The 17,982-nt window shown below is 41.3% G+C and overlaps 1 protein-coding gene across 7 annotated transcripts in view; it reads right to left on the reverse strand.

Annotated features, from left to right (window-relative positions):
- The window catches only part of STX7 (syntaxin 7), a 47,364-nt gene extending 34,750 nt beyond the window's left edge, over nucleotides 1-12,614 (reverse strand). For 4 of the 7 annotated variants that reach the window (XR_009054191.1, XR_009054192.1, XM_057737658.1 and 1 more), the window contains exons 1-3: nucleotides 12,488-12,610; nucleotides 9,554-9,694; nucleotides 5,685-5,835 (exon numbers count right to left, since the gene is read on the reverse strand). Coding sequence is in view for 5 of the 7 variants with exons in the window: in XM_057737658.1 (XP_057593641.1) it covers nucleotides 5,685-5,769 (85 nt within the window). In the remaining 2 variants the exon portion in view is untranslated. Of the gene's footprint in view, nucleotides 1-5,684; nucleotides 5,836-9,553; nucleotides 9,695-12,487 lie in introns of all 7 variants that reach the window. The other 3 variants (XM_057737657.1, XM_057737655.1, XM_057737656.1) reach the window with 2 other exon arrangements.
- Between the last annotated feature and the right edge of the window lie 5,368 nt (nucleotides 12,615-17,982).

Below are 17,982 nucleotides of genomic sequence, written 5' to 3' on the forward strand. Positions count from 1 at the left end.
TTTCATTTTGCAGCACTCAGACAGAAACTTTCCATCTTTACCCATCACACTTCGAGTCCACACCACACTCTGCACCAAATCTGTACAGTGGATAAAAGGAGAATCATTTATTAGTGGTCCATTCCCCATCACCTCTCACTTTCAAAGACAATTCTTTTGCAAGTATACTCTCACTAGAATCCCCCTTTTGTTGTGGGAAAAAAGCACCTTTTCTTTGACCCTCTTTCTGCTTACATGGTAGAATCTACTAGTTGCCTCCTAAATATTGATTTCTCCCTTCTCTCAAATGGAGCAATCCCCATTTTTAGTGAGCACACTGCAATCCAGCTAAAAGATGCTTTCAGCCTTCCTAGCAGTGGGTGTAGCCATGTGACTCCATCTAAATTCTGGTCAATAATAGATGCAGAGGTGAGTAGGATGCTGGGAAGTCTCTTTAAATGGAAGAGGTCAGTCCTCTGCCTCCTTTTCTCTATCTACAATTGGAAAATGGACAGGGGACCCCCTTTCCCTCCCTCCCTTCCTTTCCTTTTGAATTATCAAAATCTGTGAACCACCTTTTTTTTTTTAATTAAAAAAAAATTATTTTTTACCTTTTGACCCCCTTCACCCATTTCTCCCACTCCCCACGCCTGACAATCACTAATCTGTTCTCCACATCCATGAGCTTAGCTTTTTTGGTCTTGGGTTTTTTTTTTTTTTTTTTTTAGATTCCATATATAAGAAAAATCATATGGAATTTGCCTTTCTCTGACTTATTTCACTGGACACAATGCCCCTGAGGTCTAACCATGTTGTCACAAATGGCAAGATTTCATTCTTTTTTTTTTAATGGCTGAATCCTTTCATCTATCTGGATCTTGCCTATGCTGTAATGAACGTGGGAGTGCAGATACATTTTCAAGCTAGTATTTTTATTTGGATAAAAACTCAGAAAGAGAACTCCTGTATCATATGGTAACTCTACTTTTACTTTTTGAGGAACCTCCAATACTGTTTTCTATAGTATTGTTTTCAGTGATCATTGGTCATTGGCTGCAGTCCCACCAACAGTGCATAAGGGTTCTCTTTTCTCCACATCCTCACCAAACCTGTTGTTTTTTGTCTTTTTAGTTTCCTTTGCTGTGTGGAAACTTTAGTTTGATGTAGTCCCACTTGTTTATTTTTGCTTTTGTTGTTTTCACTTTTGTTGTCAGATTAAAAAAAAAATCATAGCCAAGACCTCTGTCAAGGAGCTTACCACCTATGTTTTCTTCTAGCAGTTGTATGGTTTCAGGTCTTATGTTCAAGTCTAATCCATTTTGAGTTAATTTTTGTGTATAGTGTAAGACAGTGGTCCCTTCTGCATGCGCCTGTCCAGTTTTCCCAACATGATTTATTGAAGAGACTGTCCTTTTTCTACTGTATATTCCTGGCTTTGCTGTGAATTAACTGATGATATATACATGGGTTTATTTCTGGGCTCTCTATTCTGCTTCATTGCTCTATGTGCCTGTCTTGAATGACAATATCATACTGTTTTAACTGCTACAGCTTTGTAACAGAGTTTAAAATCAGAGAGGGTGATGATCCAGCTTTTTTCTTTTTTCTCAAGACTGCTTTGGCCATTCAGGGTCTTTTGCAGTTCCATACAAATTTTAAGATTGTTTAGTCTGTGAAAAATACCATTATAATTTTGATAGGGATTGCACTGAATTTGTAGATTGCTGTGGGTAGTATGGACATAGTATTAATTCTTCTGATCCATGAGCATGGAGTATCTTTCCATTTATCTGTGTCTCCTCCAATTTCTTTCCTTGATGTCTGGTAGTTTTCAATACACATCCTTGGTGAAATTTATTCCTTTCTGATACAATTGTAAATCGAATTTTCTTAATTTCTCTTTCTGATAGTTTGTTATTAGTGTATAGAAACACAACAGACTTTATGAGAGTATTGATTTTGTAACCTGCAACATTACTAAATTTATTAGTTCTACCAGTTTTTTGATGGAGTCTTCAAGGTTTTCTATATAATATCAAGTCATCTCCAAACAGTGACAGTCTTACTTCTTCCTTTCCAATTTGGATGCCTTTTATTTATTTTTCTTGCCTACATGCTCTGTTTAGGACTTCCAATATTTCTGAACGAAAGTGGCAATAATGGGCGTCCTTATCTCATCCCTGCTCTTAAGAAGAAAAGCTTTTAGTTTTTCACCATTGAATATGGTGTTAGCTGTTAGCTGCAGGCCTGTCACATACGGCCGTTATTATGTTGAAGTATGCTCCCTCTATACCCATTTTGCTGAGAGTTTTTATTAAAAATGGATGTTAAATTCTGTCAAATAACTTTTTCAGCATCTACTGAAATAATCATATGATTTTTATCCTTCATTTTGTTAATGCAGTGTATGTATCACATGGCCTGATGTGCAGACGTTGAACCAGCTTTGTTTCCTTGGAATATATCCAGGGATTTATTCTTTCAAAGTCACCAGTTTGCCAGATCCAATTCTCTGCTTTCATCTTATTCACTTTCTTGGCAGCATTAGACACATGATGCCTCACTCATTCTTGAAACATTCTTTTAATTTCTGGAAACCCAGTAGAGCCTGATTTTCTTCTTACCTCATTAGTCACTCCTCCCCTGACTATGCAGTTTTCTTCCTGCTTTCCTGACTTCTACATTTGTTTAAATGCTCCAGCCTTCTTCTCTGAACTCTACTCACTCCTTTGTGATTATTTTAGACCTCTATGGTTTTAAATACCATTTATATTCTGATGACACTCTGATCTCCAAATTCATATATCTAAACTAGATGTCTGACATCTCCACTTAGATGTTTAAAAGACATCTCAAAGTTTACTTGGCCAAAACAAAACTTTCCCCACATCTCCTGAACTGTAGTTCTTCCCATCTTAGTACATACTCCCCACCATCCACTCGGTTGCTCAATGCAAAAACCACAAAGTCATCCTAGTCTCCTCTCTCCCTCTCACCCCACCCCCATGCATCAGCAAGTCCTTCCGGCTGTGCCTCCACAATACATCCATCACTTCTCTCCACCTCCCCTGCTACCACCCTGTGCCAGGCAACATCGCTCTCATCAGAGCCCTGCTATGGCCCGTGTGTTCTCCTATTTCCTCAAAGTCGATTTTCTAAGTAGCAGCCAAAGTAATCTCTTCAAAGTGCAGATCTGACTGTGTCTCTTCCCTGCCCCTTAGGATGAAATCTAAGTTCCACGTGGCTGCCAAGGTTCTAGGTGTCCTGATTGGCCTCCTCTCTGATTTCATCGCCTGCCACTCCTGCCTCAAGTGCTGTGCTTCAGCCACACTGCATTTTTCTTTTTTTCCTGTTTTCTGAACACCCTGAGCTCCAGACTGCTTTTTAAAAATACCAGCTGGCCTCCATCTAAATGCTCTTTCCTAGCCTCTACCAGCCCCTTCTCTTCTGCATTCAGGGGACCACCTAAGCTAAGGCAGCTTCTCCCTAATCACTTGCTCTCACATCACTCTCATTTGTTTTTCCTTCATAGAAAATTATGTTGTTCATTGAATTTTTTTTTAAACCATCAGTTTCTCCTCACACTGGAAACCACAGGAGCACAGGACCTTGTGGATACTGCTTACTGCTCGATTCCCAGGGTCTGAAACAGTGATGAGCAAGCAGTCGGTGCTCAATAAATTATTTGCTGAATGAATAAAGACAATATCAAAATTAAAAGGCACTCATCTGAACCGTTATTCCAGTGTCTAGAACTCTTAATAACAGACCTGAGAAATCTCTCACCACCACGTGCTGCTCACCTACTAACAGGGACGGCACTGCTCCTGAGGTCGACAATTCTATCCCTCAACGACTAAAAGCCCTTATTCCTTCTCAAGCTGAAGCCTAACTACCGTTTTGCTTCTGTTCATCTGTGGAGGCCTCTATGATCAAGCAGAGTACATTTCTTGTTTTTCAGACAAGACAGTGCTTCAAACATCTGAAGGTGGTGACCGTACCATCTCAGGGCTGAAGAGTCCCAGTCTCCTTAACAGCTCTTCACAAGGCTGTTAAAAACAAGAGCTTCAGGTCTTATCATCACCCTCCCACATACTCCAAGACTTGCCTCAAACCGCCATGTAGTCACATACTTAGCTATCAACTATGCCATGAATATGCAACTCTGGTCCAATTTACCTCATATCATCTGGCTGGTCTCATGAACTGATCTTTTTCTGAAGGAGCGTGACCTGACTGAAGTTACCTCTTCCTTCCAGTTCAAGCACACATACCATCTCTGATCCATGTATCTTTCATACCACTAAGTGCACGCTGCTTCTGTCATCTCCACGCACTGCCGTCATTCCTCACCCTCTTCCCAGAATTCCTGACACTGATGAGCTTTCCCAACACAGGATACCAGCCCCATCCTATGGAAATAGACCTCCTGGCCTCCTTTCTTGGATAAGGTCCAAATTTTCCACATATGCAAATTAAAATTATAAACTCCCTTCATTGTCACACAGGTCGCCTGACGCAGACTAGCACTATTTCTAATCAGCAGCAAGGGAGCCACAAAAAGGAGACAGATGTGAAGCCGGAAAAGCAAGGTGGAGCCACAGCTAGGGCCCCAGGACAAACTGGGACAATCCTCGATGCACCAATCCTATGGACCCTGCTGGGGACAACGTGAGACCTCCACGCTATTCCCTTCCTTGCTCCTCCAAGAGTGAGGGTTATCTTACACAGCTGTGCACAGCAGCACTTTTCTAGAACTATCTACAATCTAATTTTACTCCCTTTGCCTCCAAAACACACTGATATCTCATTTCAATCATTCAGGCAGGGTAACAACTGTTGGAAAGTTAATGATTAAAGAACACAGTTGGTCATCTGAAAACATTTCAGATGTTCCACAATGTGTTAGCATTCTGGTAAGGAGAGTCGCCTAAAGGAAGCAGGCTGAAGAATAAAACTATGTATATTAACATACTCTGAAAGGGTTCAGGCACGCCCAGAGGGCCAAAATACTGATCACAAAATGAATAATCCAAGTATATGATTAGCTGTGATTCAGAAACAAAACCCCCAAAAATCTATAGGCACAAATCTGTTAAAGTGATTTTTTTAAAAAAAACTCTCATATATACTCTGAGGAACAATAATTTCTAACAAAATGCTACATTCGACCAGATTTCGAGTTTTCAAGTATTCTTTGTAGCAAAGGATAATTTGTGAGGAATGCAGGTGGTTATCTTCTATACCTGCCTCCGTAGATAAAAACGTCCCCTCCTTAACTCACCCCTGCTCCTTAATCATGTACCCTGTATTTACCCCTTACAAAACTAACCTAAACCATATCCAGTCAGATTTCATTTTTAATAAACAAATGTTCCTTAAACTTGATAATGCTTCCCAGTTCCAAACCTATGAGATTTCATCAAATCTCATTTATCTCATTTAGAACCAGATAGTTTTAAAGCAAATCTTAGTATCTATTCTTTTAAATCTTTCTTTCATTAGTGAATGTTTATTAGGTGCCTAACATGCTACAGAAAAATGCAGTTAAGTGTTATCTCTTCTAACATAATTATTTCTTACATTCATTTTGAAGAGGTCTAGCCTTTTAAAAATCTGTTCTTAGAGGAACACTAGTTGTCCTTTTTTGAATCTCAATGAAGAATTGAAAACAAACAGTGAAGTCAATTTAAAACTCAACTCACAACATTGTGTGATCTTCTGGATGTTGGAAGAGATACGCTGGGCCAGCTGGGCAGGGTCACCACCAATTCCCGCAGTGTAAGACATGATTGATTGGCTTGCTCGCTAATTTCATCAGCAGTTGGTGGGCTGTGCAGTTTTCTAAGCAGTCACCTAAATAACATAAAAGAAAAGTCACATAATTGCATTTTTAAAGTTATTGGCTTACACTTTCCAAACTGTTGATCTGGAAGTTACAAGTACAAATCTGATGAACCCAATAGGGTTGAAATCTAGCAAAAGAACACATCAAAAAGTAAAATTCTCATGTTTATATTTTTAAAAATGCACTCTACAGGACAGAATTGAGTTAAACATGTTAAACAACATAAGGTTCAAATTGTCCATTTCCCCTTGGAAACATCTTTGATCTCTTTAAAGAAGACTTAGTAAGTCCCTTTTCTGTGTATAATTTTAACTGTTTATATATTTTCTCCTTAACTAAACTGTGAGCAACTATAAGGCAGGGTCCATATACTATTTATCTTTCTTTCTCCAACATTTAAAATAATTCCTGGCAGAGAAGAGGAATTTAACTATAAATTATATGGCACACAGACTTCAGGCTATCCCCAGAAATTTCACTATATCTAATTTAACTTACACAGGAACAGCTCACTAATGGGTCTCTAATTTTAATGGGAAAGGTCGTCAAATTTGAAAGAGCGCAGCCAACAAGTAAGAGAAGAAAAGAAATGCCCTGTAAAATGCTCATCACATACACACGTTTCTGACAGAGCAAGGAGAACAACTCTCCTCTTGCAGAAGCCAGCGTCTTAGGACAGGAAGCTAGCTGGGCAGCTGCCATAGGAAGGAGGTAAGATGAAGTTCTGTTCTTTTTCAGTCCACACCACACCACATCATGCCAGTCATGGCTAGGAAAGAAAGGATAAAAAGGGGCGTCCTTGTGGACAGGACTGTGCACAGGAAAGAATTTCAACTACTCCTCACAACTTCTTTTTACTGATTGTGCAACTGAATATTGTAAAGATGTGGGCAATTTGTATACTAACTTTGAGTCTGCTACACACCCTGCATTAACACAGGAGTTGCAAGCAAACAAACAAAACAACCAAGATAAAGTGTCTGCTCAAATCAAGCTTGTCATTTAGGAGAAAGGATAAAGTTAATAATGTAAAACAACAATAGCAATACAAATCAGCAAAAAGTCATGTGCTAAGCAAAAGTGATAGGGATGACAAAAAGGAAGTACCACTATTGCCCTTATCTAAAAAGAATTTATGAAACTTGGATATAAGACTTGGATACCTGCGTGCAAGGAAAAAAACAAAGGCAAAGACATGAAGCCCAAGGCAGATAGATCCAGACCATGTGGACAGTGCAAAGGCAGTGTGTCATTTAACAAAGGAAGGGGAAATTCCTGGTCAGCCCTGGATCAGATGCCTCATAGCTGGGTAAGTAGGAGACAACACAGAGAGGGAAAGAGAGAAATGACCTAATATTTACTGCACATCTGTGAAATGAAAAGCATTTCACATAGATTGTCTAATTTAACTTTCAAATTCTCCCCTTTAAAGTAGGTAGCAGCAAATATACCTTGCTCTAACAATGAGCAAACTGTAGCTTATGAAGATTAAGTAACTGGAAAGGTATCCCAACACACCCACCAGGTAGTAGTGGGATTCAACTTCAGGGTTCTGGTTCTAAAGCTACCCATCTTTGCTGCCCCATAAAACTAATGTCACGGAAGAGGATGGGCTCTGGATGTTAGGTTTGGTTTGAATACGTTGCATGAAGAACCCACTGGAGATTTCTGGTAGGGGAGAAGGGGAAACAAGGAAATACATGTCTTTTTTTCTAATGGTCAGTGCTGGCAGGAAGTACAACAGTGGAACTGCTGAGACGGATAGAACAGTACTGGGGCCATGCCTGTGCTCTGGTGTATTGAGGCCACTTGGGAATCCCTGGGAGCTTTCAGATGCTCTCCATTCTCCCTCCCTGATCCACAGGTCCAGTTTATCTACTTTGATCCCTCTGGACCTCACTAAGTCATTGAGATAGACCCAAAACCAATTTCATAAAACGGTAAATTCAAACCTCAACTCAAACAGCAGAATCACTGCAGCAGGGTGGCAGGAATAAAATTCCTTCCAGGTAGCCTTAGACTTGGGCTTGCAGTCACCTGAAGAGCTGAGGCCCCAAACAAGACTAGACCTGGGGTTCAATGAGATTGACACTATCCCAAGCATCTTACAAACTACCAACTGGATTTTTAAATTCTGCATCTTTTTCTTCCCCCAGTAAGAGCTTCATTGAGATATGATTCACATACCACATATTCACCCAATTAAAGTGCACAATCCAATGGTGTTTTTGAATATTCACAAAGTTGTACAACCATTATATCACTGTTAGAACATTTTCGTTACTCCCCAAATAAAGTCCATGCCCATCAGCAGTGACTCCCCATTTCTCTCCAACCTCCCCAGTTGTAGACTAGCACTAATCTAGTTAATGTCTTTACAGGTTTGACTATTCTATACATTTCATATGAACGGAATCATACAATATGTGTTCTTTTGTGACTGATTTCTTTCTCTTAGCATGTTTTCAAGGTCCACCTATGTTGTAGCATGTATTAATACTTCATTCCTGTTCACTGCCAAACAATATTCTACCGTACAGACAGGGGCAATGTTCTCCTGGCTCAATGACATCTTTCTTTCTCCTTTCCCTCTATCAACTAGATCTGAAAAAACTGGCTGGCAGCGTACACAAACACACTGAATGAGGAAACGTTCCTCTTTCTTATTTATGGACTCTCTTAAGGGTGCTCCTCCATCTCTATCTACAAATACACCTACGCAAGAATGAGTCTCACATCCATGTCTCCCAGTCACACTCTTAACTCTCTTTAGTGTCTACATGTCTCTGAAGCTACAGGAACTTGCCAACTGCTTTTTCAGCTGCCAGTGGAACTGGCAACAGGAAAACTCTACTTTGAGGAAGACACTTAGCATCTGCGCCTACTGCCAGGATCCCAATGAGACAATGCACATCCAGGGACCAAGGGCTTGCCCACTCTGCAAAGAAAGAAGGTAAGATCCACTCTTGCACCTGCAGGACCAGCATCAACAGATCATGACCACCTCCCCTGCATCAGGACCACACAACCGCATGATGAGCTGAGGCCAGCTCTCTCCCCCAGAGGGAGTATGATCACTGAGTCCCGTGGACTGTTGTTAAGTATTGTAAACTTCCCTTAACCCTCAAAACTCAAGAAGTCTGGTCTAAGCCTTCTCACTGTTTTCTTTTATGGTCTCCTCTTCCCCTTTTCAGAGAATCAACCAATCAGCTACAAACTACCAGTTTTCCTCATCCCTTTACTCGAGCGCCTAAATTTGAGAAAGTTCCTGCTGGTGAGATAACTAAGTTTCATTCATCCAAAGAGCTGCCACTGTTGGATTGGTTGGCATTTCCTTTGAGAAAGGGCGCAGCAGTGATTCCCTCAGCTCAATGCTGCACAAAGAATGAAAGGAAGTTGTGAATGATGGAAGAGAAAAAAAATTCAACAAGATTAACTATAGCTAACTTATTTCCTAAGCATTGTATTTAGGACGTTCACATATATTTTCTTAGTTGATTCTTCCACCAAGCCTATCAGGTAGGTACAACAATAATTATGATTTTTCAAATGAAGAAACTGAGGTATAATGAGAATAAGTAACATGCTTAATGTAAGAAAAGAGCTAAAATTTGAAACTAAACCTTAGAGTCCATATTTTTAAAACACAAAACCATACTGTTGCTTCCCTGTATAACAAAATTAAGGACAGATGAGCCCATTCAATTTAGAAAAACCAAACATTACCTTTCTGCAGACCCTGTATGAAGTTTTGCTAAACCCACAAGGAGGATGAGGAAACAGGCTTGGGATGACTACATGAGTGGATCAAGGTACCATTGCTGAAGAGCTGACTCCTCTTCTCTCTTACTGTGCGAATAGTGATATCTAAAAGACAACAATGGTTGGCTTTCCTGATGATGAGATATGAAAAAGAATCCAAATGACTGATTATACTGTTTTATATATATATATATATATGCAGATAGATAGACAGCTAACTATAAACTGACTTAAAAGTGTACGATCTCTGCACAGAGCCTATACCAACCAAGTTATTCTGATGTCTGCTTTCCACATCAGTCTCCAGCACTCAGCCCGGAGCTAAGATACACTAAAGTCCTCTTACTATACACTTCTGAAAGCCCACTCAGAATTCCTAATTTCATTGCTGAGAATAACAATAACATTATCTCTACCTGCACTATCCATGTTCAGATATCACAGCTCATGTATGGAACACTTCCATCACAGCAGAAAGTTCCACTGAACAATGCTCACCCAAAATCTCAATTAGTAGCTTTCTATGAGAATATACATACACTATAAAGGGAAAGACGGGACGAGAGGATCAAGGAGCAATACTCATACTGAGAATCTTCCCAAAACTGTTTCTAGACAGCACAAATAAGAGAACAAAGGGACTTTTAAAAAGGAATCTTGAGTGTCGAATATTACCCCTAGTTACTACTGGACACACTGTACAATCCTTAAGATTCCTATTAACACAAATCTCATGCTCTATAAATCCAGCACGGATAAAGGAACAGAAATAGTCAGTTTCACTTTCTTAATCGTGAGCACCAGCATAAAGCAGCCGACTTCCCTCCAGCCTGTGCTCCAAAATGATAAGTTACCAGAAGGGCACGTTTTTTGCTTTTGTTTTTGTCTATTTTGTGGACTGCTCTACTCTCAGTATCTGGATATACAGTAGGTGCTTAATAAATATTTGTAGAATAAATGAATAAATGTACCTATTTCCTAAGAATACACACCCAGTCTGAGGGTAAATATTACCATTTCTAAGACAGTGAACTCCAGGGCCTTTTTTCACATTCAGGACGTCCCAGGCTTATCGCTGCCTGGGGCCATTGCTGGGTGCTATTTCCTCTCCCTGGAGGGCTCTACCCATGATCCCCATGTGACTTGCTCCTCTTCCCCAGCAAAATCTTATCACATGCTACAGAAGCATTCCATATCCACTTTGATTTGAAGTGAGAAGTCACCACTCTGATGATCTAACCTACTGCAACATAATGCTAATCACCATTTAAAATGATCTAGTTAGCATATCATTTATTATCTTTCCTACCTCTGGAATATAAACATGAGAGAGGCAAGACTATCTTCTCCTGGAATCCACAGTGCCGGGGGCATGGAAGATGCTCAACAAATGTGAGGGTGATCACTCTACCAACAGATACAAGCATTCTCTACTACATTAACTGCATTCATTAGCTCACCTTCTCCAGCCCTTAAACTATTACACTATTTGGGTTTAGTCCACAAAACCAAGAATTATTTTTCACCCCTTCACACATTAAACTTTCAGCATAAATGGAATTACAGCAAACCTTACTCAGACTTACTGCAGGTATTTTATACAATTTATTTTTCACCCAGCAGCACCTGGCTAAGTTTGAGATCATGACCAAAATTAAGATTCACTTTGAGATCGGGAGCAGCAGAAGTAGGATATCCGAAGAAAGATGTAGATGTTAATGAGTTCACATGGTATCATATTAACTTCTAAAGAAACTCTGAAGCTAGAGCATAATTCTTAACTAGTCACAAGTCTGAGACAAACTTCTCAAAGTGGCCTGCAAAGCAGAGGCCGGTCCACATCACAAGACACAGTTTAACACGGCTATCAGTCTCTGCCCTGGGGGTGGGGGGGCCAACCCCAGAAGAAGCGTCCACCTCCAAGATGACTAAACAGCACAGCATTTCATAAGCATTTCCTTTTCTGCCAGATCCCGTGCAACCTTTAAATTATATATAATTATGGTCAGAATGTGCTGATCTAAATTAAACAAAAATTAATGTATGTCTATAAGAGCCAAGCAAATGTATGAAACTTGAAAGGAAAAAAATATATATAGCATTTGACCGGAAAGGCATTTTTTTTTTTCTTTTTGTCTGAACTTAAAGACAGTAACAACCTAAAAAACAAGAGGGGTGGAGTGGGGAGGCATCTTGGAATATTTCATGTATCTGTAAAGGGCTTTATGCAAACCAATTAAGGACAGATACGGAAAAGATCAAAGCAAGCTAGTGTGTCAAAGTCTCCAAGCCAAACAGAAAACCAACTACGATGAGGCTCCGAACAAACGTATATAGGTCCCTTACTAAAGAAATGTACATCTTCAGTTCTTCTATATTCGGGAGGAGAACTTTAAAGCGCGTTTTCTAAATCCTTGAGTTAAAAAGAGGAAGAGGTCCCTTCGTGTCCAGCCCGAGGCAGAAGCTGGATTCCTGAGCTGGGCCGGAGCGGCTCGGGCTCCAGCCCCGCCCCGGAGCGGCAGCCCGCCGGTGCGCCTGAGCGAGCGCCCCCGGGGCGGCCGGGGGAGGCGGCGAGGCTGCGGCGCAGCCGCCGCGGGGCGGGCCGGGCTGCCGGGGCCGCCGGGGCTGGCGGGGCCGCGCTGCCAGGAGGGCCGGGCTGCCGGGGCCGGCGGGACCCGCCTGACCGCGCCGCGCACCCGCGCCGGCCCGGGGGGGCGTGGGGAGCAGCGCGCTCCCGGGGCTGGGGCAGCGCCGGCCCTCCAAATCCCGAAAGCCTGCCGCAAAGCGCAGGGCGGCGGCCACCTGACAACGCGCGCAAACACGGTGGCGCGGCAGCCACGGGGACACAAGCTTTCGGGGCGCCCGGCCAGCGACACCCCCTCCCGGGGCTCCTCTTACCCCGACCTCCTCGCCTTCCTTCTTCTTTGGCCCTGGGCACCCAAGGGCCCCGGAGCCCCCAGCTACGATTCTCAGCTGATGGGTGGCGGCGCTGGGAGGCCCACTGCGCATGCCCGCAATACCTCCCAGGGAAGGAGGCGGGGATATCCCTCCTCTCATTGGCCAGCGGGGTTGAGTGACAGCGGCCCTTCCCCGCCTCCTCTGGTTCTAAGCTATGGAGTAGGGGTTCCAGCAAAATTGCAAGGGAGGTGTTTTTTGAGGCTTGACGTGCACATGGTGAACGCCTTAGCCTGCGTGTGAAAAACAAGAGGAGGGAATGGAGAGCAGTTGTTTTCTTTATCAGGTGATGCCGGCCTCCCTAGACTCCTGTCTTCAGCCCGCCCCATCAACTCATGCCTATCTTGTTTCCTAACCCTTAATTCCGCAGTAGACCGTATTCGCAAGTCCATTAAAAAATGCGAACGCAAATACGCAATTCTAGTAGGAACAATGAGTGAAGAGTCATTTCCGTGTGCTCACTTAGTAGACGGGTTTTCGTAGCACATTCAGATCATTCTAAGCATCCTTGAAGGGCAGGAAGTAGTTTTCACAGGATTTGAAAAGAGCAGACAATGTTCTCATGATAAATATTCAAACATTAAGTAATTGTTAGACAAAAAGCATCAACTGCTTCAGGTGAGAGAAATACCAAATTAATTAATTAAGCCTTTTCTATGTTAAGACAATAATATTTTCTGGAAAGGATTTCATCAGGATATCAAAAGTCCAGACGCACTAAGTGGAAAAAAAACTAAAACCAGAATATTTCGAATTGGTACCACATGAGCAAATTCTAGGTTGTTTGGAATTATACATACTCATGTACATAAGTGAGTAAGGTCAACCAACAATAAGAACATAGGCTCTCCGTTTATTTTTCATTTTTCTACTTTTAAGAGAGAAATAGACAAATTTTCCATTTCTTATTTTTTCCTGAAGACAACTGAGGTATAAGTGTGATGCAAGCAGCAATGTATACTCTGCCTCTGTGAAGAAGGGTTGAGAGAGACGGGCAGGCTGGCCCAATGGAAGGTACACACCCCACCTAAAGGGGCGGCATGATTCAGCTAGAAACAATTGTAGACTTTTAGGAATATTGGCCCAATATAATCATTATCTGTTTTGTCAAGATATAGTGGAAATTCTAATTTTTGTGTGAAAAAAAATCTTTTTTTTCAGTATTCATAAGTTTTTATAAAACATTCTGTGATCAAATAAAATATAATTCAGCCTTTATAATAGGCAGTACCTTCAGCCATAGAGTATTAAAGCCAGAGAAAGCCTAACAGAAAAGCTAGCTCGAATTCCTCGTTTCAAAAACCAAAAGATCTGAAAGCCAAAGAAATGTCATCAAAATCACGCAAATAATTATGAGAAGCACAGGTCCAGATGACCTAATTCAGAATCTTGGTCTCTTCCTACCGTATAATTCACTCAGCAAATGTTCATTGGGAATCTGCCAGGCACCATACCAGGCACTGCATCAAGATGAGTAGGATACAGTATTTTCCCTCAAGTTGCTCAAGGAGTGAAATCCTTCCCAGAACACTGCAAGAGATGCTGTGATAAAGATTCGTACACAGCACAGAGGGAGCTCAGAGATGAGGATGACTTATTGTGGGGTCAGGAACCATTCCAAAAGGGAAGTATTAATAGATTCTTGAAAAATGTGTAAGAATTCACTGGGAAGACAAGATGGGGAAAGGACATTCCAGCCAAAAGGAAGAACACATAAAAGTTCATAAAATCATAGGCAAGTGCAAACTCTCAGGCATCTCTTATAATTTTAATTAGATTAAAACAGAGTGGGTGGAATGGAGGGGCATGAGACTAGGAAGTCAAGTAGAGTTTATATAATGAAAAGCTTCTATATCATGTTAAATGAATATCTAATAGGAGTTAAACTATGAAAGCAAAGGTGTGATGTGCTCATAATTCCATACTATGAAGAAAACTTTGGAGAATGGGGGAAAATAAAGGGAAATAAAAGTAAGAGAGAGAGGGAGTTTCAACCATTTAGGAGGCTGTTGCAGTAGTAGCATCCCCCAATTAGGAATCTCTCCAATATCAGAGATATTGAAGGACTGTAGTAAGGCAAATACATTGGAGAAGAGGAAGGGAGGACTGGTTTGAGAAATATTTAAGACTTGGAAATCAGTTAAATGTGGTGAATGCAAGCGATGTCTCCTCTTTGTAAGACACAAAACTGAGCAGAACATAATGTAGCTGACATCTAAGATTTCTGATAAAGCAATTGCAGTTTGAGGATGGAGGTGGTGAAATGAGGGAGCAAAGTGACAGTAAGTTTAGCTCGGGATGTGTTGTGTTGAAGATTCTGGGGAATTGATATTCAGTTTGAGGTGTTCAGCATCCTACAGATACTTGAGAATATGTGCTGACATTCCGGATGGAGTTCTGGTTGGAGCTATGGGAAGAGATGAGCTCAGTAACAGTGAGGACAGGACGTTGTGGACTTTTTGTGTTTAAGGGAGGGCAGAGAAAGAAAAACCTTGAAAAGGAGTAATCAGAGAGATAGGAAATAAATAAGGAAAAGGGGTAGTAGAGAATGAAGGAAAACACTTCAAAAAAGAGGGATTGGTCTATGATAGCACATGTCACAGGAAGTTCACGTAAATTAACAACCGAAAGTTGTGCACTGGAGTTGGGAATTAGGAAGTGGTTGGTAAATTTAGGAAGAGGCATTGCAATCATCCAAGGAACTGTCATGCAAAGAATTTACATCTACATAGCATCTGCTGCACTTTCCAGACATCCTGTCATGTTTGATAGAACCCTGGGCTGTGTGACGGGAAAGCACGAAACACTGTTGAAGAACTGGAGGCTTGGTGGTCTCTTCAGGTCCCCTGCTAGTTACTGACTGAATCAGGATGAAAGCTCAGCTGTCAGACTCCTCCTCCTGGGCTCCTAATTTCCCATGTTTTACAACATAAGTGGATTCCTTCCAGGGCTTTTGAAAACTAAGAATAAGATTTCGCCCCTTTGTATCCTTTGTATTCAAGTGAAAAAAATAGGTATAGTTTAGGTAGCCCTGCAAAATTTAGAGGTACAGAGGATAAATGAATTCCAAAAGAGTTCCTGTTATTTATGGTATCCCATCTGAGCATCAGCCTGCTTCTTAGTGAAATTCAGCCAGGTGCCTTGAACCCAGTAGGGATCAAAAATTCTGCCAACTTAACAGGAGATCATTTCACTTCTCCCCAAATAAATCCTTTATACTTGCAAGAATTACCTATGTCTGGAGTCTTGTGATTTGGATTTTTCAAAGCTAGTAATTTTGGGGATTTGGGTCTCCTTGGAAAGATTTTGAAAGGAAATCAGAAGTGAGTCTTTGACTGGGAATTGTTATCTGCATACTTGTGTCCTTATTATTATAAATACCACCTAAATAACCTCTGCCATGTAGGCTAGGAAACTTCACTTCTGTATGTCCAGTGTTTGGAATAGCAATTCTAGCAAATAGGAGATAATTGCCTGTTCACATTATAGCCCCTGAACTAAAATATTTTTTAAAAGGTCCACCATGTGCTCTTGTGGGACAGCCAGAGAAACCACAGCTGTTTTAAGAAATCTGTGTTAGGGATTTCCTAGGTGGCACAGAGGTTAAGAATCTACCTGCCAATGCAGGCGACACGGGTTCCATCCCTGCTCCAGGAAGATCCCATAGGCTGAGGAGCAGCTAAGCCCGTGTGTCACAACTACTGAGCCTGTGCTCTAGAGCCTGTGAGACACAACTATTGAGCCCGTGCTCTGCAACAAGAGAGGCCACAGCAATGAGGAGTCTTTGCACCACAAGGAAGAGTAGCCCCTGCTCGCCGCAACTAAAGAAAGCCTGTGTGCAGCAACAAAGACCCAACACAGCCAATAAATAAACAAATAAATAAATAAATAAATTTATATTCAAAAAGTCTGTGGCAAAATACAGATTCCTTTCCAAAAAGAAAGAAAATACATCTATGTTAGATTAAGAGGCAGTCTAGGGACTTCCCTGGAGGTTAAGACTCCATGCTTCAGCCGCAGGGGGCACAGGGTCCATCCCTGGTCGGGGAACTAAGATCCCACATGCTGCACAGCGGGTCTCCCCACCCCCCCGCCCCCCAAAAAAGACAGCTTAAATTATCATCTAATAAACAAGAATTTGTTCCATTGTGCCTTGTTTTTAAGCACCTCTCATCTCCCTCTGCAGTCTGTTTGTTTTCTAAGACCACTCTGCCCCTAGTTATATGCCAAGCACAGAGCAGATTTTGCTCTCACTTTTCAATATAGAGCTAATAGGCATCCCCCAGAAATCTTACATGGACAATTATAGCATGACAATTGACATGTTTGTTTCTAATTTTACCTCCTAAATATTATCAATATGTCTCTCTTATCTGTGTCTCTCACTGTCTGTGTGCCAGTCTACTGCAACACCTTTCTCATTGGCATTTGTACCTCCATTTCTACTCAGTGTCATTATCCTCAAAGCCACCACTGAGTATTTGAAGCACAAATCTGAAAACATCACTCCAGGCTTCACGCCATCACCATGACTGCCACATGCCCCCAAATATACTTCTTAAAAATAAAAGTGCTTGGGCTGGGCAGGGGTGAGGCGTCGTGTTGGTTGGGGGCAAGGAATCATAGAAGGACATCTATGAAGAAATATCTGGGAATCTTATTATGATGCCTTCTTGAAGATTCACGGTGCGTGTTTATAAATTAAATGCTCTGAGAAGTGATTCAGTAAAGAAACAAGTATAACTTTCTTTAACCCAGTATTTTCTGAATATATTTGACTGTAGAACTTTTTTATACTTAATGGCTATAAAGATCTTCATGGTATTTATTATGGAAAACATTGTTCTCAACATCAAATCCAAGTTCCTTATCATGACATTACATCCAATTTGCCCAGGACAGTCCCAATTTAGACTGGTTACTCCAGCCTTCTGTCTCTGAGCACCCCCTTTCCTTCAAAAAAGTGTCCCAGTTCAGATGATACAGTACATGGTCACCTTATATAAAAGACCTACGTGATCTGGATCCTGCCTTTCCCTGCATCAAAATTTATGTTTTGGAATATGCTAGCTTAAAGAACTTGTGCATCTCTTTCTGCTCCCACTTCCCTCCCACCACTCTCCAAACCCACACCAGGGGTTTCCTTATTTCTGTGCTTTGCTCTACCAGTTTCCGTTAACTAGAACATATTTTTTTCTTCCTCCTCATTTTTAGAGTAAACTCCATTTTAGAATAATTGTAGACTTAAAGAAGAGTTGCAAAAATAGTACAGAGTTCCCATATACACCTCACGCAGATTCTCCACATGTTAATGTCTTACATAACCATGGTGTATTTGTCAGAGCTACAAAATTAACATTGGCCTAGTAGTTTTGGTTAAACTATTGACTTGGTTTGGATTTCACTAGTTTTCCACTGATGTCTGTTTTCTGTTCCAG

Source organism: Hippopotamus amphibius, chromosome 6 (assembly GCF_030028045.1).
Source record: "Hippopotamus amphibius kiboko isolate mHipAmp2 chromosome 6, mHipAmp2.hap2, whole genome shotgun sequence".
Classification (NCBI taxonomy): domain Eukaryota; kingdom Metazoa; phylum Chordata; class Mammalia; order Artiodactyla; family Hippopotamidae; genus Hippopotamus; species Hippopotamus amphibius.